Here is a 25,961-nt window from a genome sequence, read left to right as displayed (position 1 = left end):
GCAAATTTTAACGTTTACATTGTTCAGTGCAGACACAGCACTTGGGGCTGTCATCAAAACTGGCGCTTCTACCAAACTAACACGTAAAATTGTTACGTTCAGCTTCACTGAATAAGTCAAGTCTTAGAAAAATAAAAACTTAAAATAATCACTTTGCATTCTATTAGAGGTACATTGTGTATCATCGGCGCCATCGATCCGCGACAACCCTACACCTTTCCCCGTCGCCATGACCGGTGTCGCCTTCTGCTGGCCGGCCGGCCACGGTGCCTGGAGCCCGGCACACCGCCCCACAGCCCGTCGGCCATATTGCCGCGCCTCGGTCGCCGGCTGGGCGTGGGGGGAAGGGAACCTGCTCCAAAACACCTGCTGTTTTTGTGGCAGTGAGAAAAGCTGCGGGGGACTTCAGGGGTCCCAGGGCCGAGAGCCGGGGCTTTGCGGTGCGGTGCCCGTCAAATGTATCAGTAACTGATCAACAGGTGCCTGGGGATTAATGCGGGACGGGAGGCTGCCGGCTGCCTTTCCGGGCCGTTTCGGGGAATCTGACGGGGGCTTTTTAAACGGCAGCCGCTTTCGGTTTTTACTAACAAAGAACCTTTTTCTTTCTTTAAACTTCGTGCGTTTGGCGACGTTTCACGCAGATCCGACCGGTGCCGTTTGCCTGCTGACCGCGGAGCTTCAGCAATAGATTAATCATGTAAAAAATTGTTAAAATGTGCAAAAAGGCTTTTTACGCTTTCTGGGAGCCGCCACGATCATAAGGGCCCCCCATCTCGCCCGAACTGAATTACCGCAGTCAATTATTTTTTCTTGTCTTTTTTTTTTTTTTTTTTTTTTTTAGAAATTTACGCAGCAGGAAAGTTTTATTTCTTTTTTTCTGGCGTAGTTTAGTTTGCTGGGACGCCTCCTCGTTTGTGTCCCTTATAGGGACCTTTCTAAAATACTCCGGCCCAGCCCACTTCGATTGGATTTAACGTAGCAATAATTTAAATTCTAATTGTAAAGATGATTAAGGGGGAGGGAGGCTGGCGGGCGTGATTCACGGAGGGAGCGCCGGCTGATTCATTCACCCGTCTTTAAAGGGGACGTCCTTCGGCTGGAGTCTTTCAAACCTGTTTCTCTTCTTTCATTTCAGAGGAAGAATCAGGGCGGACCTCGGCTGTGCTTCTGTCTCTCTCAAGGAGCCCGACTTTCCGCGTCTTCGCCCAGGACAGCCAGCGAAAATGCCAAAGCCGGTAAATATGCTTTAATGTCGTTTCATGTCCGTGACGTTTCCCCCTTCGTGTCCGCTTAAGGTCCGGGCGGCTCATACTCCGTAATTAAACATCCCGTAAGATGGTTTAATAACACACTAAGTAACTCTGGCTTTGGGGTCGATTTAAACGATTTTTTTCCCGCAAGGATTGATTGAGAAATATCCCGCGTTTGGTCTTAACTGGTTATTATGGATTAGTTAGCTGTGTAAAGTTTAACAAGGTTTAACTGGCATTGCGGTGAAGACGTGTCCGACCTCTGGGCTGATTGCTCAACTTTGTAAAGCCCGTATTTCTCATTTTGAATGTCATTTATATGTGAAAGTTAGCTGCTTTCTTTCTCTGAAAGTCGTTTTTATGCTAGTCCAGCGCTTCCACTATAAACTATAGATAATTATGTAATAAATCCTCACTTATGCCTCTGAAATGTCACCATGAAATTTAAGGCAATGGTTTCATAGTCTGATGGAGTTTCACTTCTCCTGTGGGCAAAATGGAAAATATTTTAATGGCGACGTATATGTTAGTCAGAGTGCTTGCTGGCAGTTACCTTAAAAGCAGTAAATTGGAAAGTAGGATGGAGAGGGTGATCAGGAAGTATTGCAGGACCTCAGACTCATCAGGGCAGATGGCAGAGCAGGGGCTGTGTCCGGCTGCCTTACTGACCTGCATCTAGTCCGAACGTGTCACCTTGACATGGGTTAAATCTAGCCACCCTATGTACACCTTTTGCCTTATCCTGACGTCATAACACTCCCACTATTAAACTGTCATCATTTACATTTGTTTTGAAATGAAGTTACTTGCACAATCGATCTTTTACTGTATTTCTGATGGAGGCCCCTGCTGTCAAGGGGGTATGTCAGTCATTCAGTGGCGATTGGGATTCGTTTCATCCTTGCGTATTCGTTTTCATTTTGTCATGGCTGTTAATGAAATTGAGTTGATTTGGGACCATAATTTAATGTGCGTCATTCGTGCAGTGTGTGGACCCGTTTAGTTGCTGTTTATGGATAGTTGTTCTGTCGTAACGCGGTGTCATATAAACTTATGGCCTTTTTACCTTGTGCATTTGTTCAAAACTGGAAATTGCAAACTGCAGTTGTTCTAGTCAATTTCAGTAAAAACTGAACCGGCATGCAGGTGGATTTAGCGAGGATGCGTGATGTCGGTAATGGGTGCAGTGAGCTACGGACAGCCCTGTTTTCTGTTGATAGGTGGCAGTTTTTCGGCTGGGTGACTTTCGCCTTTTGAACCCCGGCTTTGAAACGTGCTGCTGGTTTGTTTAGAAGCACGTTCTGGCTGTTGTGAGCGTTGCCTTGGAAATGAGGTCATCAGTGTGACAGCGTGTGTCTTCCCCTGGATGCACTGCTATAAATGCAAAATGGCCGGTGCTTTAAATAGGACCTGCCTCCTCCATCCTGTTGCACACAATCAAACAATTTTCTGGTTGAACACCAGTGCTGAAGTTCTCTCTAAATATACTTGGAAATGAAATGTATTTTCTCCGGAAGTCCAGATTACTTTTATGCAGGAAGGCCATCATGGGGGGGGAACATTCCCGAAAGTCCACACTCATTTTAAATTCATTATAGGAAAGTGCTTGCAAATCGTTTTCCAAAAAACGATGTCAGTGTAATGCAGTGCTTTAATTTATTTATGTGTGTCACTGGCGTGACGGCGGCAGTAAGCTGTAAAGATGGCCATCACCCCATGCAGGCCTTGTCCCGTCCCTATTCGAAGTACATGGAGTCTCTCTGAAACTGGCAGACTGAGTCACGCCGCAAAAATGCCTGTGACGGATGAGAGGTGTGGCATTTATCGACTCGCATGGGTGTTTCTTTTTGCGTCCGCGGCCATTGTGGTCACCATTTGTTCACCTGAATAATTGATCAGTGTATAATGGTGATACGCCTGCAGAGAATGTTATTCAAAGGACGTAACCGTCCGCAGTGTCGGATGTACGGATTCTGGTGCCTGTCCATGTCGACGGGGTTTGTTTGTTTAAACCAGATGCTAATCCAATCCTCAGCTCTGGATTTTGAGTAATCGTTGCCATAGAAATGGGTACATGTTCATTAAAATGTCCTGTGGTTTTTTTCTTTTCTTTTTTTCTTGCACAGTGGGAAGGGAAAAGTTTTAGTTGACTGTTTGAATTGAATTGTCAGTTATTTTTAACAGTAAAAATGTTCCTCATGCCTGGCGCTGGCCCTTTGAGTCCTTTGACGCTTATATAGCCCTTTAGTGACGGGCTTTGAGGCTAAGGAGTGAGGTGACCTTCAGTCGGGCCCCAGCGCTTCGGGATCTACTCATTAACCTCCTTTTCTCCGTGTGGCTGAAACGCAGTTTAAATATTATTCACCTTCAGGTCCGGATAAGGGATCCGCTCGATGATCGGCCAATCCCGACAGGGACCGTGTGATCAGGCCTGGCTGACGCCCGTGTGGCTTCTGTGTCCTGCTTTGTGATCCCTCCTGCTGACACCTGTCTGGCCTTGTTTGTTCCTCACTCTGAAGTTACCCCCCCTCCTCCGCCCGGGTTCCCTCTTTCACTGATTCTCTTCCCCCCCCCCCCCCCCCCCCCCCCCCCGCCCGATCATCGGACCGTGCAGTCCGGTCTTGTCGGTTCCAGGCGATGGGATCCAGTATCGCAACATGACGTCATAGAAACATCCAGCAAACTCCCCCCCCCCCCCCCCACCCACCGTTGTGATGGTGGGCAGGTTAGCAGACGTCAGCCAGAAGCACAGCCTTGTGGCCCTTGGCGCCTCTCGCTGGGAGGATGTCTGTCAGCAGCCTGCGGCAAGCAGATTCTGTTTCACAACAAAGACGGCCCTCCGTATAAACAAAAGCCATCTAGCAGCTGGCAGCAAACGGCGTCCGCGAAAAAGCCAGCGCTGGGGCGAGAGGGGCGGCGCCCTGCGTGTGTGTGTGTGTGTGTGTGTGTGTGTGTGTGTGTGTGGCGGGGCGGGGCGACGTTCATCCGGAAATGATGACCGCCGTGGTGTTTGCGAGGCCTCTATCCAGTGTGATGTGAATGAGAGGGTAATGTAGTGTTTTCCAGCTTCTCTCTGCGCATCCATCAGGCCGCCCCTGCTGCTGGAGGAAGGCCCAGCAGGGCAACAGTGAAAGGCGTCCTTTGTTTTGCCATGTTAATGGATTCTCCCCCCCCCCCCCCAAACCTCCTGCGTGCCATTTCCCAGAAGTAGAATCCCCCCCACTCTAGACACACTAATGCTAACGATGGATCCAGGTCGTGTCCCTCCCACCCACGCCCCATCCCAAACTGCCCCCTTTTGTGATTCTGGGCACCCAGTGTAGCTGCCCTCCATGTCCCTGTGTGTGTGTGTGTGGGGGGGTCAGTGATGGTTTGAGGTGCAGGGTCTTTCTGTCGCCGTCCCCGTTGAGCATTTAGCCATGGCTGTGCCTCTTGGCGAAGCCCAAACGCCCCCTGACCTCGATCAGCTACTCGGCGGGGGCTGCAGGGAGGAAGTGCACGGCGGAGTGGCTCCAATGGCCAGCCCTGCAGGTGGGAGGTGCTTCGCTGTGCAGCAGACATGGGAGATGGAGTGTTGTAGCTCCTGCTCACTGGCAGTGTTATAGACAAACATGTTCCTGCTGTTTTACAGTGTGTGTGTGTGTCCAGAGTCAGAATTAAGCAAGACCTTTTTGTTATTGGCGGGGCCCTCACAAGTCACATGGTACAGCCGGGGGTGTTTTATCCTTTTGTTATTAATCCTTTCCACAGGCCCCAAGTGCTCCCCTCTTACCGCCAGTGTTTGAGCTACATCGTCACTCTGTGTGAGATGCCCTGAGATTATGCTTTAAATTGCCCCCCCCCCCTTCATGCACACTGTAATAGAGGTAAAATACGGTCTCGTTGCTCTGCTGCTCTCACTTTAGGTTCTGTAAAATACGCCAATGTGGAGCATGTTTGTGGTGGATTTAGGGGCTTTTCTGGTGACTGATGTTGGCGTTTGTTCAAAACCTGACTCCACAGCACCTCAGGCAGTCAGTCTGGTTCTGCTGTAACTGAGGGCAGTGAGGGATGCCTTTCTCTGGATTGGAGCCTTGCTGTCCTGCTGTTTAGTTTCTAGAACATTCCTTTATGGTACGGAGAGCCTGTGTTGGGAGTGCGTTTAGTGCTGGGTTGATGCTCCATCCATCCATGTCGTGGTTGCAGTGCTGCAGCATACCACTTCACCCCCCCCCCCCGGTACCTTTTGCAGCCCCCACTCACAGCCTCTTTATCCCCATAGGTCAATGTCCGCGTCACCACCATGGACGCTGAGTTGGAGTTTGCCATCCAGCCCAGCACCACGGGGAAGCAGCTCTTCGACCAGGTGTGTGCTACCTTCACCCGCTCCCCCTCCTCGCCTCGTCACCTGCTGTTCTTCCACCTCTGTTCCCTGGACGCACGTTACCTGCATATTTCCTGCATGTACACTCCCGAGTGCCGGTTGCTGTCCAACTCGTCCTTGCTAAGAGCAAAACGCAGCAGTAACTGCGCAGATAATGAGCTGATTTGTGTGGCCTCCTAGAACCTTTTTTGCCCATAAAGAAATATTATGCTGAATATGGAATCAGCCTGGATTGGCAGAGGATTAAATTAAACAGTAATTTAACTACTTTTCCATTTCCAGATTTAAATGGTATTCAGTCTATCCAAGCTGGCCTGTGACCAGAAAATGGACTAATCTGTGTCTGGCTGTGCATGTAGATGTGCAGAATCGGAGTCCAGCCTGTTCCTCTTTTTTTGTTTTTTTTTTTTTTTTTTTTTTTTTTTTTAACTAAAGACTTGGGCTGCACAACTGGGATCGAACGATCAGAAAGAGCAAAGCTTGTGATTCGAACAGGGCAAGATGCGAACGGTCAGTAAGGAACAGGCCCGCACCCTCCCCCCTCTCGGCTAGGTCTTGAAAACGGGAAGCCTACCCAGTATACAGCACAACAAAGGCCCTGGGCAGTGATAAGGGCTTATCTGCACACAAAATGGGCGAGGCTGGACATAAGGGGGGTGACAGGCGGGCAGGAGGCCAGGAATCTGAATCGTCAGGAATCCTGCCACCAGAGGGCCCTGGCTGGGGCCGTCCCCACACGGCCGGGCGCGGTGGATCAGGAAGTTTAGAACCTTCCTCTTGCTGACGTGTCTCCTGAAATTAAGCTTTCGATACTGCTGGACATTCCATATGTGGGAAAATATGCGCTTCTGTCACCATGGGAGCCCACGGGGCGTACTCAGGCGGAACCGGTACCTACCTGACGGGTTTGTCGGAAGAATGTCAGATTTTTAGCTCTGATGTGAGTCTTGGGATGCTTGAGGCTGTGTGGGCCGTACGCGGGGGTGCAGGGTGACGCTCCGAGCTCGGTACTCCAGAGTAAATCAGGTGGAACCAGCTTGCAGAGCATGGCTCGGCCCAGCCGAATCTCGCCGCTCGGTGTTGCTGGGGTTGTAACGTACTCTTCCCTGGCTCTTAAATATATAAGATTTTATCAGAGAAACGGGTTTAATTTTCATTGTCTGCGGTCAAACTTGATGTCGCTGTGAGCTGCAGCAGTGAGATGGCTTAAGAAGCAGGAAAAGGCTGCAAGGTGATGTAATGAGGGCGTTCGCGTGGCGCTAATGGCTGCCGTCCTCCCCGCCTGAGTGCAGACCCCGCCCTTCTGTTCTGCTGGAAATGCTGAGTGTTCAGTCCTCTAGCCCCGAGCCCCTCCCTTAGAGTATGGGCCCATGTGAAAAACGGCATGATTTGTGTCCGGCGCCGTCATGGCTGCCGTTTCCGCTTGGAATCCCTTTTGACAGCTCTCCCGTGTACCCTAACCCCCCCCCCCCCTCCCCCTCCAGCCGTTTGTGTCGCGCCCAGCTGGGGCTCTCATACCAGCGAGGCTCGCCGAGCCAGATCTGCTATCGCGTCCGCGGATAAGGTCTGGATAAGGGATCTGCGATTAATGCAGCCAGTGAGACTTTATCTACTGCAGCTTGAGTTTGTCTTCACTTGCGATTTGTTACGCTCGAGAGGCGTCACCCTCAGAAAGGAGGAGCAGAGCAGCCTCTGGAATGTGATTTCCGGCCTCCGCGGTTTCTCTTTCTCCTCCTTATCTTGGGGAGCCACCCTCTGAAGTCCTTTTACGATGTGCGTTTGTGAATAGCGACCGCCGGCTCGCCCATTAGATTGTATCATTAGCGTTATGCTAACTGACACCATTTTCATAATATAAGATAAAATACCATCTGCACCTACTCCAGCGCTCATGAATCCCACTTTGAGGTCTGTCCCATACCCCCCTTCCCCCCCCATATCCGTCCCAAGGCAAACGGCCGCATGAATGAGCCGATTGTGTTCAAAAGTATTTAATCAGTGGTTAGTGCTGAGGAAAAGCGATGCTCTCCAGTTTCAGCCGGGAGCAGATTTGTCCACTGGGTCTGGCTCCGCTACACCGGCCCCATCTACAGACTATTTCATTGGCGTGAGGATCTAGTCCTGGCTCGTGTGCCAGCTGCCTCATTTCGAGGTCACCGTGGCATGTACCCCCCTCCCCACCCACCTGAGGAAACGGCAGGCAGGCCGGAGACCCTCCACTTCCGGGTCCCAGTCCTGCAGTGGCCGTTTGGGTTTAGGCGTTGCCGTTCCTCAGAATGCCTGAACAGCGACATGCTGCTCCTCTCAGCACCCGGGGTGCGGATTATCCACGTCTGCTCGTCCTCGTGTGATGACGGCGGGCACTATCGAGTGACACGCTCGGTGAGGGCCCTCGCGCTGGGTGGCCGCCTCCCCACCTAGGCGGGCCTCTTTACAGTAGCAGAGCCTGACATCTGACCCCGTCTAGAAGACTTTGATTAACCCTCAGTGTGCGACGCCCCGTGCTTTATTAATTACTTGAATTTTTCATTAATTTGGGTGGGTGTTCCCAAAGACGGCCCACTGGCATAAGACTTCCTCTGAGATACATATTCCTATATTATTTTTATATATATCTGTACAGGGCAGTTGGTGTTCTGGGCTTTGTGTGTGTGTGTGTGTGTGTGTGTGTGATTTTATATGTAATCTGTATCACCACAGTACATACACATGCAAACAGGTCAATATATTGTAAATATTTTTGCTTTTTATGTTGGATGTATTATCAATTCAGGTGTGAATAGTGGATGCTTTTCTAATTTTGTTTTAGTTTCTTTACATCATTCCAATTTGCACAGTACCCCTGAAGACATAAAATTTCATGATGGCTGTGTGAGGCATGGTATGCAAATGGTGCACGGTATGCAAATGGTGCACACACGTCCTTACACACTGGGAGGATGGTGGTGAATCCTGAATCTTCTTGCTGCATGTCATTTAACCTGGAGGGTCCATCATGATGCTCTCCTGGTTTCTTTGTGTGCTGTTACCTTCTCTGTGATGACTTTGGGTTAACCAAGGAACAAACGGTTACCCTGACCACCTAACCCACTAACCCTAAGCCCACGGTCTGCATCCCTCACAGGTGGTCAAGACCATCGGTCTGCGGGAGGTGTGGTACTTTGGCCTTCAGTACATGGACAGCAAGGGATACTTCACCTGGCTGAAACTCGATAAAAAAGTAAGGAAGGTTGAAGCCGTCGTTTTGTCTTTCACAGCCCGCTGGGAGGCGGGCAGGGACTCAAATGGGGGGCGATGAGGGGGCCCCTCCGTGTTCCAGGGTTTCATCTCAGTGGGACCGTCATGTCCCGAACTAGAGAAGCACAATGGATTTGTTTATACAGTGTTTCCTAATTCGGTCCTCGGAGACTCGCAGACAGTCTGCATTTTAAGACTGTGGACTGTCTGGCAGGGAGCCCGGAGGGAACAAAAGCATGGACCTACTGTGGGGCCCCTAGGACCGGATTGGGAAACACTGGGCTTACATAATGGCGTCAGCTAATTATCATTTAAAAATCAAGATATTGCCATTGGTCTGTTGGGTAGCAATATCAATCATGATTGATACAATATTTAGACATTAGCTAGTATTCAAAGTTAATAGCAACAGAGCTAAAGACATAGTTACTAAAATAGTGGAGATGACTGCACTGGATGATCCGCTATTTTCCGTAGTGGAGGGTGAGGGATTCCATCAGCTTATTCGCCACTTAGAACCTCCCAAGTCGGAGCAACTTCCCTGATGCCTCACTGCCTGATTATATGGTACGGCTGTTACACATTGCCGAGATCTTGGGAAGTCACATCAGTTTCACTGCTGATCTCTGGAGATCAGAGGTTAGCCACTTATCGTTATCAGTGTCTGCCAAAAGTTTCTAAATTGGTGCACCGCAATGCTAAACGGACTGAGATTTATTGCATTGACTAAAGGGTAAAGGAAACCTCGGTATGCAGAGAGCTGACACACTGTCCGGTCGGCCTGCTCTGGTTCCCCTGCATGTAGCTGATCTTCATCCCCCCTCCATCAGCCCAAGCCGTTAGCTGACATATTTAATTTAAAAATGCCACCAGTAAGTGAAGCTACCACATGTGGAAGAGGCCGCCGCCGCGTGTAAGGAGGCGAAGATCTCGGGTGTCGGGTTTCACCGGGTGTCAGCGGACGCCGTTCGGCCGCGCAGAGGTCAGTTGGCCGACCTAGTGCCGTTTGATTAAGACTGCGGGTTCATGTTCTCCATTCGTCGGAGCTGAGCTTTTTTTTCTGGGGTTGTGAAATTCCCCAAGGAGTGCGGAGTGTTTGACTCCCGTGTGTGTCTGGCCCTGTTGACCACCTGGGCAGGAGACCATTTTGGTTCGAAGCTCTCCCAGCCAGGACAGGATTTAGCCAGTGTAGTGCTTTACCTGTAACTTGTATCTCGTCCTGACGTGATGGTGCGAGTCAGTTGGTTAGCATACAGTGGCTTTCTGTGAGCAGAAGGTTGCTGGTGCAAATCCCAGGGTCAGCAGAGTGATTTCACAATTGGGCCTTTGAGCCAAAGCCCTTAGTCCTGGGAACATTTGGGGATTCTGTCCCCACGTTCTCATTTTGCATAGAAACATCTGCTAAGTAAATGTAGCGTGAATGAGTAATTGGGATGAAGAGTCGCAGTGGGAACAGCTTCATCACAGCATGTTACCTAAGAGCAGCGTCATCCGTAGGGACTTGGGGCTTTTACAGGATCCTTAGAGCTTACCCCGGATGCCCTTGGCATGACGCAGGCTGGCAGCAAGTGGTAGTGACCGCGACCCGACGGCCCTATCTTCCCCTCTGCTCCCCTAGGTGGCGTCCCAAGACGTAAAGAAGGAGAACCCACTGCAGTTCAAATTCCGGGCCAAGTTCTTCCCAGAAGACGTGTCCGAGGAGCTGATCCAGGACATCACGCAGAAGCTGTTCTTCATGCAGGTGAAGGAGGCCATCCTGACCGACGAGATCTACTGCCCCCCGGAGACGGCAGTGCTGCTCGCCTCCTACGCCGTCCAGGCCAAACACGGGGACTTTGCCAAAGACGTGCACCGCACTGGATACCTCACTTCCGACCGTCTGCTGCCCCAGCGGTGAGTGCCTGTCTCCCGAGGATCACGGGGGGGCACCTGAGCAGTCACTAGGCCACAAAATGGGGGGCACCGTCAGTGGTTTTTACGAGTTAGCATCACGCTGTATTATCGATCGCCAAAACGGCCAAACTGTGGATGCTGTCGGAGTATCCTGGGGTTTCCCCAGTGGTGGTTCCAGTGGCGTCCTCCTGCTCTTAAAGTCCCCGTTCTCTCTACCCTCAGCGTGCTGGAGCAGCACAAACTCTCCCGAGAGCAGTGGGAGGAGCGGATCCAGGTGTGGCACGAGGAGCATCGCGGCATGCTGAAGTAAGTCGAGCGAGGCCGTCACTGAGAGCGACACGGCGGGTCATCTCGCCGTGCGGGACCTCATACTATCTGATGTGCTCGTGTCGGGTTTCAGGGAGGACGCCATGCTGGAGTACCTGAAGATAGCACAGGACCTGGAGATGTACGGTGTCAACTACTTTGACATCAAGAACAAGAAGGGGACCGAGCTGTGGCTGGGGGTGGACGCTCTGGGGCTCAACATCTATGAGAAGGAGGACAGGTGAGTTGTCTTCTGACCCCAACATTTTCTCAAATTTTCCAGGCTGCTTGGTCAAAGGCTCTGCGATTACAGGCCAGGCGCAGCAGGGCTGCCACTCTGAGCTGGCATTAGAAGCTCTCCTCGTCAGTGGACGCGTCCTGTCAGTCCCTGACCCCTTGCGTTACAGGGCCGCAGCTTCGGACAAACATGACTCTGCCACCGCGGTCAGTGACCGGAGTTTCCCCAAGCTGGGGCCCATTATATCCGCACGCGTGCATCTAAAGCTCAGGCTGACTCTGACCTCCGTGAGCTGGACTCACTGCGTCATTCCGTCTCAGAGGAAAATCCCCTGAAATCGTCTCCCATTACACAGACCGTCTGTTATGTTCCTGCTCAGCATCTTTACTAACTTGATGAACGTGGTTTGACAGCTGTTCTTTTTAACATGGTCACACTGAAACCTTTTGTGGAGAAATCCATATTTTTGGGTCACACACACACACAGTAGGTGCAGTGTTGTCTGGGCTCAGAGAACAAACGCCTCTCTCCTGCAGTGCCCTCGCTCTTGCCGTAACCATGGCTACCCGGACTGGTTTTTCAGGCAGCGCTGGCCTTAAGAATGTGGGGCCGGCCTCAGAGCCGGGGACTGGGGAGACGGATCCAGGCGAAGCCGTGTGCTTAACCCTTGGGGCCCCACCGCCGCCGCCCGCCCGCACGGACACAAGGCCGCTTTGATGGCGACAGAGCGGCCTTTGTGAGGCTGGGCTCCCGCGGTGTGGCACGAGTCCCCCACGCACACATGCGGGCCCAGCCAGCCCTGCCCGTCGAGTCTCTCGAGCTGCTTTTGTGTGCTTTGTAAACGTCGAAACTCCTGGGAATGCGTGAATCACTCCGCGCTCCAGACGCGCCTCACGCCTTTCATACCTGAAATATCAGTTTTCGGCTGTCGTGGGGTTTGTCGGTCTCTCGCCCTGCCATAGATGGAGAGGTAACTGACTGGCATTAATCCCTCAGCTGGCATCTGCCAAGCTGAAAGTCCAGACCCCGGGGTCCTGCCTGACCCCACCCGGTGTGCCACCCTTGTTTCTGCTGCCGGTGCACGTGGGCTTTTCAGTCCCTGTTTTTAAGATCCCGTCCTTCAGCAGACTGGCTCCCCAGCCCTGGCGTTTCATGCCGTGATTCAGGGCTTTCTGTGTGACACCGGCCAGCGTCACGCTGTATTGGTTTGCAGGCGTGGGACTGGAGGGCGCCAATATGCACACAGACCCTCGCATGGATAGGAATAAGTGTCTGCGTAATAAAGAGAGGTTTCCATGGGCCGCTAATTGGGCAGCCAGAGTGGCTTTTGCTGTCTTATTCCCGTTGCGATTTCCTGTCTCAGACTGACTCCCAAGATTGGATTCCCCTGGAGTGAAATCAGGAACATCTCCTTCAACGATAAGAAGTTCATCATAAAGCCCATCGACAAAAAGGCTCCGGTAAGTGACACCCCCCACTCCCCCCCCCGGTATGAGCATGCTCGGCATTATGGGAGGAGCTCGAATCGGAGCTCGTAGAAGCAGATTGTATTTACTTTACCGTAAAATGACCATGTGGCACAACTGGCCGCTGTCCCACACAGTAATATTATAGATGTGATTTACAGTCCATTTGTAAAAGAAGGACCTCCGGCTGTAAATGCACACCTGAGCATGTCCTCGGTGTATCCTGTCACCCACCTATCCGGTGGCACCAGCAGAAAGCAGTCCCCGACCCAATAGCACAGCGGTCATTGACCTGCCGCTGACCTCACATTGGCCACGTGGCACCGACCAGGCCCCACCCCCATCCAGCAAGCCCCCCCCCCTCCCCATGAGCTCTGCAGCATTTGACAAGCCCTAAAGCGAGGAGATAATCCCCCTTGATTTATGAAGGGAGACCCGGATTACTTGGTTACTGGGTCGAGTAGCCTGGGACGTCGTAACCATGGGCGTAAACTGAAGAACAGAAACGCTGTTACTGCATGCAGTGTGTGCGTAACTGCTGCACGGGTGCAGTCTGAGAGAGAGCTGGTCGACTGTAAGCGTTTGCGTCATGATCCCGTAAATAGCTAACGTGATGCATTGGGAAAGAGTGTCACCTACAGGAGGCCATGGGAACTACAAGTAAACAGAGTAACCATGCAACAGGTTGTGGTCAAACAGTTACTACCTCAGCTTCTCGTCTACGTAATATGAGTTTTTTTTTTTTTTTCCTACAAGACCGAGACCGACAAACTTGCAGGAACAAATGACACATTTTTATAATAGACTCGCTAACGTGTTTCGTGAGAGGCAGGCGTGCAGAGCTGCGTTTCGGCTCCGCCCGCCGCTCTTCCTCATGCCACGGGCTGCCTCACGTGACATTGCCACCCTACCCACCACCCCACAGGACTTCTTGTTCTATGCCCCCCGGCTGCGCATCAACAAGCGCATCCTGCAGCTATGCATGGGCAACCACGAGCTGTACATGCGACGCCGCAAACCCGACACCATCGAGGTGCAGCAGATGAAGGCGCAGGCCCGTGATGAGAAGCATCACAAGCAGATGGAGAGGTAGGGGTGGGATTGGGGGGTGCATGCCTGCCACCCGCAACGAGGCGTGGGGTGGACATCAGTTATTGCCAAGTGTATATAATGGTGGACTTGGACCTCGTCTGCGTTCCCAGTACTAGATTACAATCATCTGAGGCATGTACAGTACAGAATAGAACTGATTCATTGTTTTTTTTGGGTTAATTTACATAAGGAATATTAACACTTTAATGGGAGACAGAGGGTGGTCACCATCACATCACCAGAAGAAATTGTAGTTTTTATCAAGATAGGCATAAACCGGTGGTTTAAAGGTTTAGAACTGATAAACTAGCAGCTTTAAGGGTTTTTTTTTTAAATTATAAATCAGTCGATAGTATTTAGTTCCTTGGTAGTTTTCTGATTACAAGGTTTTAAAATATATATATATTTTTTTTTTAAAGTTTAGGATGGTTGTTTTTCTGTAACGAAATATGAAGATTTCATATTTTGACACCCACGTGTTAATAACGCATCTGCCCGTAGCTACACCTGTAACAAACAATATGGCCGTTCTTCTCAGCAGACCGTGAATCTCGCTATGCTCCGTTCCAGTGTCAGATCCCGAGGCAGCACCCTTCCCCCCGGCCGCGTCTCCTTTACGCGCCTCCCCCCCATCCCCATGCGTCACTGCCCTTTGTGTCGTCGCGCTTATCTGCAGAGCCCAGCTGGAAAATGAGAAGAAGAAGAGGGAGGCCATCGAGCGAGAGAAGGAGCAGATGGAGAGGGAGAAGCAGGAGCTGATGATGAGGCTGTACCAGATCGAGGAGAAGACCAAGAAGGCCGAGAGAGGTAGGGGGGCCTCGCCACGGACCTGGGGGGGGGCACACCCATTACAGAGCGGCCTCAAGACGATGCAGTCATTCATTAGGCTGTAAGGGGTTAATCCTTTGCAGATTTCCTGATTGACCTTTGTACACATTAGCTGTTGATTGCAGATACTAATATCTTCAATGACAGAGTCATCTGGCTGACTCTGATCTCAAGGGCTGATTTAAACACACTCAGGTACTCAGCATTTAAAGCGTAAAGACCAGAATCATTAAGCAAATCCAGCGTCTGTCCGAGACTTTGTGCATGTACACGCTGTTGGAGAATCGGGTCACCGGGGATGCGGTGAACCGGACGCTGAACCCTGCAGGCAGCATCTAGCCGTGGGCCCTGTGGCTGAGCTCAGACACGGGCTGCCGCTGCGCTGACTGTTGTGTTCTGTCTCCGTAGAACTGCATGACCAGATGCAGCGCGCCGTTCAGCTGGAGGAGGAGCGCCGACGGGCAGAGGAGGACGCCATGCGCCTGGAAGCGGATCGCCAGGCCGCACTGTTGGCCAAGGAGGAGCTGGCCAAGCAGGCTGAGGACCAGTTGAAGGGCCAGGAGCAGCTGGTGAGGAAGGGGGGCTGGGATCACCTGGATGGGTGGTGGGTTCATGGGAAATGTAGTTATTTGAATTCGATTAGCTATATGGGAAGTGGGGGAAGCAGCAGGTTCATGGGAAATGTAGTTTTTTTTACTATACAGGAAGCGGGAGGTGGTGTTTGTGTTTTAAGTCTCGGTTGGGTCCCTCTGTCAGGCAGCGGAGCTGGCGGAGCACACGGCACGGATCGCCCTGCTGGAGGAGGCTAAACGCCGTAAGGAGGTGGAAGCCAACACATGGCAGCTCAAGGTGAGCGTGATGCTGTGACGCGTCGCGGCAGCTTCTCAAAGGGCAGCCGGGTGGTTTATCGTGCCGACGTCTTCAGTGGTGTCCTGAATGGGCACTTGAGAGCAGTAAGGGTTTGAAACTCGGTATCGCAAGCTTTGAAACTGCCGGTTGTCTCTCAGGCCGAAGAAGCTCAGAAGGACCTGGAAAAGACCAAGGAGGAGCTCCATGGGGTGATGATGGCCCCTCCCCCTCCTCCACCGCCCCCCGTCTACGATCTCGTGGACGACAATGAGCAGGAGGACGGTGAGGAGAGCAACAGCAGCTACAGTGCAGAGTTCCAGAATGAGGGCATCAATGATCACCGTAAGGAGGAGGACCGCCTCACCGAGGCCGAGAAGAACGAGCGCGTGCAGAAGCAGCTGCAGGTGAGCCACGCCCTCTGCAGCCATTGGCCCATCCAAGCCACAGCCACAAACCCCGCCCACCGCTCTGTGTCAGCTCAGTATCATTTCAGATCTCTCATTTCCTGGGTGGCGTTTGCGCATATCTGATGGCTGGCTCTCTTCTTGCCATGTACACTGTGTTACTTGCATTGTCTTTGAGCTGAAATCATGGTAGCTTTGAATCTGTGGGAGCTCCCAATCACCCTGACCTCCTCGCTCCCCCATCCCCAGGCTCTGACCTCCGAACTGGCCCAGGCCCGTGATGAGAGCAAGAAGACCCAGAATGACCTGCTCCACACAGAGAACGTCCGTGCTGGTCGCGACAAGTACAAGACGCTGCGGCAGATCCGCCAGGGCAACACCAAGCAGCGGATCGACGAGTTTGAGGCCTTGTAACGGCCACGTCCTGTACCCCTGGCTCTGCCCGGCGCCCCTTTCTGAGTGGTTGCTGCACTGCCCCCACCCCCCCACCCTGTAGACACACCCCCTTCACCCTGCAACGGAGAGTTCCTGTAACACTGCCGTGCCAAACTGAGTTTTCCCGATTTACCGAATCTGCATGCTGTCGCTGTCACTGAAATGACATCTGACACGGTCAAAAAAAATATGCCGCTTTTCTACGGCTTGAAAAGGAGGAGATCGTTTAGATTTTTTTTTTTGTAGCTAAAAACAAAAGTGAAATCGTGAGAGAGGGTGGCAGCGAGTCTCGCTGAGGGGGGGCTGCTTCTTGGGTGTGGAGGGATCACTCTGAAAGAGCAGCAGCCCCAAGCTGCCCTTGTCTAGGCCCCAAAAAGCTGACCATCTATTCATTTTATTTTCCATTATATTTGAACACTTCCACTTGTTTATGTCCAGAAATCATGCATAGGTGAGTGTTTGTATATGGGTCATTCCAAAAAGGGTATTTCAACCTACTTTGTATATTTTTGCTATTGCAGTATAACAAATTTAATTTGTATTATAAAGTTCCTATATGAACCAAAATAATGGTAGATTTGTGTTCTATATAGTTGATTTAAAGAGATTTATTTGTAAATTATTACTTTTTTATTAGTATATATTTGGCTGCATGTTATTAAATCAGTTTAGGAAGCTGTTAGATGTTGATTTTTGTCACGCAGCTTTTCGGAGTTAATCGTAACCCTCCAGAGTCTGCCGGCCACCTTCTGACTGTGGAGAGACGTTCTCCTCAAAGCACTGTGCTTTAAATACTCCGGGGCCTGGCTGGAGCTTAACCTCTCTTCTGTCAATTTTTAAGATTCAGGATTTTGCATCCCTGTCCGGGTAGAGCAGGAAATGTGCCGTCATGTAAATTTACAGGAATTAACAGTGTGCGAAATCTAAACAGCATAACATTTTCCCCTCTGTATTGCTGTCCTGTATTGAAACTTTTTTTTTTTTAATGAAGTGTTCAACATTATGGGCAATAATAAAGGAAAGCCGTGACAAAGGTCTGCTGGTGTGACACTTAAGGGTGGTCTTTGCAGGGTAGGGGGTTAGGCTTTTACTAAAACGTAGTTCTCGGAAGCCCGGCTGCTGTCCAAGTGCAAAGAGCAAAGATCATTTTGACTAGATGCATTTAATGGTGTTGATTTTAATAAAGTAACAAAGATCAGAAGTGGGCGGAGCTTTGTGACTGACGGCATGTAGTCACACCCACTGAAACAGGTGCGGCCATTGAGTGTGGCTAGACTGATAGGGTTTGAAGTGGAGGAGGATGTCATTTTTGAGATTGTCCACTGGAAATGTGCAGGCAGTCACACCGGATTGTCGGCGAGCTCAGGGGGTGCAGTGAGGCCGAGCTGAGCCCTGTCAGCTGGCCTTGGAGCCGCCTTCCTCCATGGGCAGGGTCAGACTGTGCCACCCGTTCGGCTCATGTTGTATCTGCTGCCAAATCAGATCTGGGGACGGAAGTGTAGGTCCTTTCATAACCGCAAAAGTACAGTTTTGCAGTAAGTGTGAAACCTATTGCCTCAACAGGAACTAAAGCCAAGAACTTTTCTCTGAATTTGGGTGTGGCACAATGCATCATGTTATAGCTAAACTAGCTTTTAGGTCGGAAATAAAGATTAGAGATTAAGTTCTCTTAAATTGAACTAGATTACTGGCTAGATTTGTCAGATTAACCTAGCCTAAACTCCACCCCTTTATCTCCAATCTGTGTCTTCGTGCATGTTACACAGCATTTGTGCATGACTGACGCTTGTCTTACCTCCTGATAATCTGGTGCTGCCCAAGGGGCGCTCCCCCAGGCCAGAGGGGGTGTGTTCCCACAACTCCAGCTCCAAACAGGATTCCAGCAGGTGCACCTTGGACACGTCGCTGAACACAAGCTTGTGGCCCCACTGAGAACTGGCTGGTGTCATCTGCGTAATGTCCCTGTGCTCTGCGACAGAGAAACACCTAGACAGAGGAAATACACTCAGCCACATGCACACACACACACACTGCTGACCCATATCTACAGGACTGGGGCTTGGAATCCTGCCTGCTCTCTGTGTGACTGTGCACTGCGATGGACCGGGATAAGTGGTTATAGATGGATGGTTGGATCTGTCTGCTTCTTACCCCTTCACAAAAGTTTCAGTCCCAGGCTTTGAAACAGAGAGATTTTTGACTCCAGTGACCATGACTGTTAGGTGACTGATGTCTTTTTGCCTGAAGTGTATCTCTGAGGAAAAGAATGAGACGACAATTAATGTCTAAAGCCCTTCTGTGCTTAGACATAGTTTCTGCTTGCACTGTGCACAGCATGGCCGGGTGCAAAGGGACGTCACCACAGTTGCTTACCGTTCCTTTGACACTGAACCCTGCTCTCCTGCGTGGGCGATGCCAGATTCACTTTCACAAGCAGGCTGGCAGTGGGCCACTCCAGAGCGCCCCCTACAGACTGCTTTGACTGAAAGGAGAAGAGAGTCCACACAATGTCCTTATCCAGGTGCTTCTTACAGCCATACAGATCACAGTGTTAACTGCCCTGAAAAGATGCACGATGCAGGACAGCACAGTGCTGACAGACATTCAGGGGGCCTAATTTAGTAAATAAAGTAAAATAACTGTTTTGTGAAGGGTGAATTTCAATTATGAAAAATAATTAGCAGAGAAAACCAGCACAAGATGTGAGAGCTCTATGACAAGCCCCTGGGCCAAAGCAGCTACCTTGGGGCACAGCTGGTACCAAACAGGAGCCTCTGTGATTTCATCCCCAAACCTCCAGCCCTGTAGGGGGATGAGAACCTCCCCTAGGAAAGCCTTCCTCCTCAGGGTTCCAGAGTGCCAAACGGAGACCTGGAGAGTCTTCCTGTCCAGCTGTAGCTGCTCTATTTTGTGCTGTTAAAACACAGAGATGGTGAGGAGGGTCACACCTCCCAGGACCTTCCGAGCTGAATGGATTCAATGGAACAGGATCTGGTTCCTCTTTACCGAAAAGGTCTCGTTGAAGACAGGGTTCACCGTGTTCCTCTTGACGCTAGTCTTCAGTTTACGGGCCGGGAACTTTATGGGGAGCAGGTAAATCTTAACGTATCTACAAGTCACGGGAAAGATGAAGAAGCTCATCGTGACGTGCCGTAACCTGCGGCTGGAAGTCACGGCGGTGGCCGGACATCCGGCCCACCTGAGACGCCCTGCTTACGGGTGACATTTGTTCCTCTTGGGGTCTCCATCCGCCAGGTCCTTACAGGCGCCGACTGTGATCTCCAGGCTGGACTTCCTGAAGCTGTAGGCCACGGCGAGCTGGATCTCCCCTGATACCTCGCCGCCGTAGGCAAACTCAGAGCAACAACTGCTTGTGCTGTTCTGGGAGCAGTGAAGGGGAAGGCAGGGAAACGTGAGGTCCGGGCCGGGGCCCAATTGTCATTTTAGGTTCCCATGAGGTATACGTGTACAGCTACACTTTCGGCTTCGCGGGGACTTACTCTTTTGTTCCCGGCATGCCCTGAGCCAATGGACAGGTTGTCATCGCTACCCATTGCCCCCAAGTAGCCATCGAGAGAATCAACCTTCTTGGGCAGATCTCGAAGGCTGGGAGCTTTGGCAATCTGTGGAGGGGAAATGAAACAGTATCACTTGGGTTCAGAATGATAATTGGGGGGGGGGCAGAACACTATGGCCATGATCAGAAGGCCTTCAGTTCAAATCCCCAGGTCAGCACACTGATTTCACTGACGACCTCCTGAGCAAGACTCTTAACTCAGAATTGCTCTGGGGACTGGCTGACCCCGCTTTTTCAAATGTATGGTGCTTCGGATAAAAGTGTCTTAATAAAACGTAATTTTAATGATATCATCTGAGTGATCCCAGCAGCTACGGGTTATCTAAGAAAAGCAATATCTCATGTAGGTTTTCATAGCTTTACGAGGACAGGAAGCAGCACAGAGACACGGTGTCTCGGCGGCGATTCTCTGTGGAGGCCGTACACTGGACTGGTTGATGGCTGTGTCAGACTGGCTCCGCCTCTCCCTGGCCGGGTTCTTGCAGTAACCCTCCGTCAGCAGGTCCTGATCCACGGACATGTCATTCTGGGACTTCGATATTTCTGCAGGTACAGAGACGGAGAAGTCCAGCCACAAAAAAAATGCAAAAAAAAACTCACATGCACAGAATGCTTCAATGCACAGATGTGCACACAGCAGCAAGGCTCTAGTGAATTACAGACGGCTCTCGACTAGCGTAAGTAACCCATCTGACTGACGCCCCTATACCATTCGGGACACCTGCTTAGCTTCCTGTATTCAATTACTGTTCATCATTATTATTTAATGATTGCATTTCCTAACTTTCATCTTCAGTCATATATAAATGAAATATATAAACGAAATACACAAATGAGCAGAACTTACTTTTTATATGAGTCGCGAATGACACAAACAGGTTTTCAACAGATTTCGTGAAGGGTTTGGAATTATGCAGATCCTAAAAACAACAACACAAGGCTGGTAATCACTGCTTCTGATCAGTCGTAACCAAGTCATGGGCAACATTAAAGCTGGAATGAAAACGAATGGAATGGCAAAGAGTGGCAGCTCACCACGGCCTCTCCCACGGACGGGTCTTTGCCGAACGGCGGCGGAGTGGGAGGCACCACATAGATGTGGCTGAAATGAAAATCACAAAAGGCTTTGCTGTGTTCCAGCTGTACCTGTTGGTATTTCAGGTTCTGATAAGCTTGAAAAGTTAAGTTTGGGTCAGGGGGCTACAGCCGGAGTTGGGTAATTCAGGTCCAGAGATCAAAAGTCCAGACCGGGATTTTGTTTCAACCAGCCAGTTGAGTACTCTGTGACTGTGACTCTTTATGCTCAACTGGCTGGTTGAAACAAAATCCCGGTCTGGACCTTCAACCTCTGGACCTGAATTACCCAACTCTGGCTATAACCCCCACTTTGTCTGGGGGAAAACAGAATGGTGACTTGAACACCTGAAAGTCCCTCTCAGTCGATTTTGCCACGCAGGATGGTGGTGGGAGGGGTAGATTTTTAAGGCTGCAATAAAGTGCTATCCACACCCCTCCCATGCCCTTGGATGTCAGACTAAGGCCCCCATGCAAGTTAATCTGCCCCTGCTCTGGGTACACTGTGTGGTACCACACTTTATACTGTAATAGAGAACAGGTTGTTTTCCCTCATATACTTCCTGCCCGTAGACGTCTGGCACAGCATGTTAAAGTCTCACATGTTTAAAGCACTCTACGAAGCGGGGAACACAAACAGCCTTGTCAGCCTCACGTACGACATCTGGGCAACACAAAAACAGCACGGTCGCTGGGCTTACCTTAACCTCTGGTAGGATTTCAGCAGTTCTTCCCCAACGCATTCGTATTTCTCTTAAGAAAAAGTGAAAAGACTATATCACTATCATTCTCTATTTAATGACACGATGTTTTGGCCAAGATCACAGTGTTTACATTAGGAGGAAGCTTGTTTCCATTAATTCACATTACAGAAACCCTGGAACAGAAAAGGATCATTTAGCCAAAATGCATTTTATGGTTTTGTGGCTATACAGTTTGGGAACAGCACTGAGGACATTACAAAGCAAGTAAAGTATGTTTTTAATGTGGTACTCAGCCCTGCATTAAAAGGCCATTCTGCCGTGGCCTGATCTGAAAGCTCTGTCTTTAGCTTCTAATTTTCTCGTTAACATAATTATGATTACAGGGTCACTCCCAGGGGCGTTGGGCTCAGTATAAGCTGGCCAATCACAAATGAGAAACCTTCAAAGGCCCCGATTTGGCAATTCGTGAGGAAAATGACAGCACTGAACCTGTAGGGGGCTCCACTCTCAGTTGCACAGAGCACAATACCAGCCAGATAAAGATATAAAGTAGTTAAGTGCAAAAAAAAAAAAAAACACAAAGCAATGACTGTGGATGTTTACCCTGGGAAAATGAACTTACCGGAGTCTACTGGAAACTTCTTGCCTCTTTCTTCCAGAAACCATTCCCCAGATTTATTCTTCAAATCCCTGTGTAAGATAAAGAGGTCACCTTGTTGGGTTATATAGCATGGAACCGTCAGATGAATGCAGATCTACATAGGATCAGCCATATCAAAACCTCGTATTAGGAGCACATGACACATTGCACACTTCCAGCCTATGGCCCCGCCCACCCATAGGCACAGCACACTTCCAGCCTATGGCCCCGCCCACCCATAAGCACAGCACACTTCCAGCCTATGGCCCCGCCCACCCATAGGCACAGCACACTTCCAGCCTATGGCCCCGCCCACCCATAGGCACAGCACACTTCCAGCCTACGGCCCCGCCCACCCATAGGCACAGCACACTTCCAGCCTACGGCCCCGCCCACCCATAGGCACAGCACACTTCCAGCCCATGGCCCCGCCCACCCATAGGCACAGCACACTTCCAGCCCATGGCCCCGCCCACCCATAGGCACAGCACACTTCCAGCCTATGGCCCCGCCCACCCATAAGCACAGCACACTTCCAGCCTAGGGCCCCCGCCCACCCATAGGCACAGCACACTTCCAGCCTATGGCCCCGCCCACCCATAGGCACAGCACACTTCCAGCCTATGGCCCCCGCCCACCCATAAGCATGGCACATGGCACACTTCCAACATCGGGCCCCCCCACCTGTAGGCGTGGCACATGGTGCACTTCCAGCTTCTTTTGCTGCAGACGACGCGACAGGCAGCACAGATGCGGTGGCTGCAGCCGTGACACACGGCACCACAGTTCCAGAGCTGCCCCAGCGGCCGCTGGCACCTGGCACACATGCGCTCCCCATACTGCCTCATGACACTCACTGCCCCGCGGCGGCGGATCTCCTGCAACTCTGACCTGAGCTTCCTGAGGGAAAAGGACAGCGGGTGAGCGGGGTGTGAGGAGACCAAGTATGTGCGTGAGGGTGCGTTTCTTTGCAGGCAAAACACTCTCAGGTCGGTTGCTGCTGTTTCCTGAAGCAAAATTAGAGCTAAAAAGCAGCCAATATGGTCAAATAGAATAAACTAGCATTTTTATATTCATACATTCATAAAATGCCACCATTATCCAAGGGTCTCACAAAACAAAGGTTTTCTTTTTTTTCTACCTCACTCGTTCGTCATCCACGGAGCGCAGAACTTTATCCCGCTGAAGAACCTCTAGAACCTTCTCCCTCTCCAAAGCTTTGAGGAGGCTGAGATCCATGTTCTCTCCCCTCTTCACGACGAGATGCCTCAGAAGACCCTGATGTTCCCTGAAACGTGTGACCTCACGCCTCGTCGTTCCGGCCAATCACGCTGCTCTGGCCCACCCCCTGCAGGAAGGGCGGAGCTTCTCCACTTCAGGGTCTGCTGAGGAGCACACACATGGGTTGGGTTCGTTCTCACACAACCGAGGAGACAGACTGTTATTTGGACACCGTGATTCAGTCGCTGCTATTGGCCATTAAACGTTTAATCACGGCACCCTGAGAATCTTGAGTGATCCGATTCTTAGCTCAGATTAACAGATCACTCCTCCCCCCTCTCAGCTCACAGTTATGTCCAAACAACCACAGATTTTCACTCTTACATGATTCCTTTGTTTGCTTCACGTGGGATATGGCAAGACATCTGTCCTGATCACTAAAGTTCTACATACAGATGGCATCTGTACTAGGCTTTGTGTGACCCTCCTGTCACCGTAGATAAAGAAATTCCTCCTTATCTGAGCCTCGCATGAGTCAAACACGAACACGCTGTCAGGACCAGAGTCTAGAACAAAGCACCCAATGCATCTACCTAATGTCATCCATCCATCTTGCACAGCAAAAGCCTGTCTGCCACTTTTGCCCAGGCAAATTAAGAACAGTACAAGGAGAATCATTTTAATGTAAACGCAGGTATGTGGACGTGAAGTGAACAATTTTACTCTGATTTCGGCAATGCTATACTGGGTATTTGGACTTCTGAAGCGTTATATGATTATTAAGTATTTCTGCCCAGATTCCAGGTGTACAGCAGACTATGGTAATGAAACAGGAAGGAGAATCTCACTGTCACAGGAAATTCCAGCTGACCTGTTATGGAAAGAGCTGATTCTTCGCACCAGGGAACCCAGTCGTCTACATGAGGCATTAAATGGGGCATCAAAGGCATCTAATAATTCAGCCCAGGTCTTAGCCATAGGAAATGTGTGAATCTCACTGCTGGTCACTGTGGGAGTGTAAGCCGTCATCATCGGCTGTGTGAACGAGTTTAGCATGTGGAGCAGAAGTGAGGCGGGAGTTGCCAGTATTCTGAGGGTTTTCAACACAACTTCCCATTACAGTCATGCTTCCTGTAGTCAATCGGCGTGGGTGGGGGGCGCGCGGAAGAGTGATTACGAGAAATGCAAGACTGACTACAAGTCCTCTTCCATGATTTCGAGTAACAGAATCTCTACCTGACAAAGAATCCTCACCGGAAACAGGAGCGACAATCAAGAAGCGTCTGAACGGCGAACTGTGATCCCTGCACAGATGACATCCCAGAGTCTTAAAAGTCCTGGGTACCAGATACCGACTGTTATTTAAACTCACTAACCTGACAGTAACGTGGAAGGCGACCACTAAACACAGAAACGCGTACTGCTCTTAGATATCAATTTGATATTTATCGGGAAACGCGAAATAAAGTATATCTGCGCGTTGAGCGCTGGAGTAACGTCTGTACTGTAAGACCAGACCTGTGAAACATCAAGGAGCTGCTAGCTGAACTCCTGAAGAAGATCAGAGAGCATGGAGGCACTGATGAACCTGCCTCTAGTCACGGAAACCACAGACCTCCACCCTCCGAATCGGCACGGCAAGGAGCGCGAGGCAGCCGAAAAAGACCGAGACCTTTAATACGAAGAGTCCGCTTACCTGCAGCCAGCCGCTTGCGCAGAATAATCGCTGCACCGGCTCAAGCACCCAGAGGAAAGGAGACGTCAGCTGACTCATTTCCTGAGGTACCACGAGAGCCCTGCGCGCATCAGCCATGCCTGTGAACCTTTGCACGATACACACATCATTGCACGCCTATGCACCTCTACGCGTCACTACAGAGGCGCCCAATAAGTTTGCTAACTGCGGAATACAAATTGCTTGCCTTAAATTATGCCAATAGACTCAAAATGCTTAAATCACCTGATTAACGATTCAAACAGATTTCAGGAAGGGCCGCCATATAAGTTGTAATATAAGACTAGTTTTAGACCTGATTTACTATTGTGATTCGGTTGATTCTGATGCCATAATTCTGTTTGTAGATTTTTGCAAAGTCTGTGACACGGTAGAACACAAATTTCTTTTTGCTTCTTTAGAAATATTTGGCTTTGGTTCTAACTTTATTTCTGCTGTTATATAAAGATAACAATGGCTCTGTAATTATTAATCGTGATACTCCCGAAAGATTTAGTATTCACTGGGGCATTCGCCAGGGATGTCCCATCTCTCCCGTTTTATTCATTTTGGTCGTAGAGCTAATGTCTATTAATATTCGAAATAATTCTCTTATACTTGGTATATCTATTTTTAATAGAGAGATTAAGATGTCACAGCTTACCGATGA

General features: G+C 50.4%; 2 protein-coding genes across 4 annotated transcripts; one reads left to right on the top strand and one right to left on the bottom strand.

Moving 5' to 3' along the window:
• Positions 1-293: 293 nt before the first annotated feature.
• On the top strand, positions 294-17,398 carry ezrb (ezrin b). Of its 2 annotated transcripts, XM_048985131.1 has the most exons (14): positions 294-440; positions 1,136-1,235; positions 5,512-5,595; positions 8,738-8,833; positions 10,469-10,743; positions 10,966-11,049; positions 11,144-11,290; positions 12,651-12,747; positions 13,679-13,842; positions 14,522-14,652; positions 15,082-15,242; positions 15,430-15,522; positions 15,681-15,926; positions 16,176-17,398. In XM_048985131.1, the coding sequence occupies exons 2-14, from the start codon at positions 1,224-1,226 to the stop codon at positions 16,338-16,340; spliced, it is 1,755 nt and encodes a 584-aa protein (XP_048841088.1). In that variant the 5' UTR covers positions 294-440; positions 1,136-1,223; the 3' UTR covers positions 16,341-17,398. The 2 variants fall into 2 exon arrangements, with proteins under 2 accessions (XP_048841088.1, XP_048841087.1); XM_048985130.1 differs by lacking the exon at positions 294-440 and having other exon boundaries at positions 1,069-1,235.
• A 106-nt stretch (positions 17,399-17,504) lies between these two features.
• Positions 17,505-25,578, bottom strand: sytl3 (synaptotagmin-like 3). 2 transcript variants are annotated; one of them, XM_048985132.1, is made up of 16 exons: positions 25,274-25,578; positions 23,498-23,741; positions 23,041-23,256; positions 22,339-22,406; positions 21,714-21,765; positions 20,974-21,040; positions 20,786-20,858; positions 20,363-20,481; positions 19,862-19,984; positions 19,579-19,742; positions 19,368-19,470; positions 19,104-19,274; positions 18,735-18,843; positions 18,513-18,615; positions 18,157-18,347; positions 17,505-17,845 (listed from the first exon to the last, which is right to left on the bottom strand). In XM_048985132.1, the coding sequence occupies exons 2-16, from the start codon at positions 23,593-23,595 to the stop codon at positions 17,757-17,759; spliced, it is 1,746 nt and encodes a 581-aa protein (XP_048841089.1). In that variant the 5' UTR covers positions 23,596-23,741; positions 25,274-25,578; the 3' UTR covers positions 17,505-17,756. The 2 variants fall into 2 exon arrangements, with proteins under 2 accessions (XP_048841089.1, XP_048841090.1); XM_048985133.1 differs by having other exon boundaries at positions 23,498-23,738.
• Between the last annotated feature and the right edge of the window lie 383 nt (positions 25,579-25,961).

The sequence above is a fragment of the Brienomyrus brachyistius genome, chromosome 19 (genome assembly GCF_023856365.1).
Source record: "Brienomyrus brachyistius isolate T26 chromosome 19, BBRACH_0.4, whole genome shotgun sequence".
In the NCBI taxonomy this organism is placed as follows: domain Eukaryota; kingdom Metazoa; phylum Chordata; class Actinopteri; order Osteoglossiformes; family Mormyridae; genus Brienomyrus; species Brienomyrus brachyistius.
Note: the sequence above shows the minus strand (reverse complement) of the source record. Positions and strands in the feature narration are given on the sequence as shown.

What these genes read in the sequence shown, in the direction of transcription:
- sytl3 (XM_048985132.1), bottom strand. Translation starts at nt 23,595, where the DNA reads ATGGATCTCAGCCTCCTCAAAGCTTTGGAGAGGGAGAAGGTTCTAGAG. An exon ending in GTGGATGACGAACGAGTGAG is followed by an intron (nt 23,257 to 23,497) that starts GTAGAAAAAAAA and finishes CTTTTCCCTCAG; the next exon opens with GAAGCTCAGGTCAGAGTTGC. An exon ending in CGTCCGTGGGAGAGGCCGTG is followed by an intron (nt 20,859 to 20,973) that starts GTGAGCTGCCAC and finishes TGTTGTTTTTAG; the next exon opens with GATCTGCATAATTCCAAACC.
- ezrb (XM_048985131.1), top strand. An exon ending in GACCGTCTGCTGCCCCAGCG is followed by an intron (nt 10,744 to 10,965) that starts GTGAGTGCCTGT and finishes CTCTACCCTCAG; the next exon opens with CGTGCTGGAGCAGCACAAAC. An exon ending in CATCACAAGCAGATGGAGAG is followed by an intron (nt 13,843 to 14,521) that starts GTAGGGGTGGGA and finishes GCTTATCTGCAG; the next exon opens with AGCCCAGCTGGAAAATGAGA.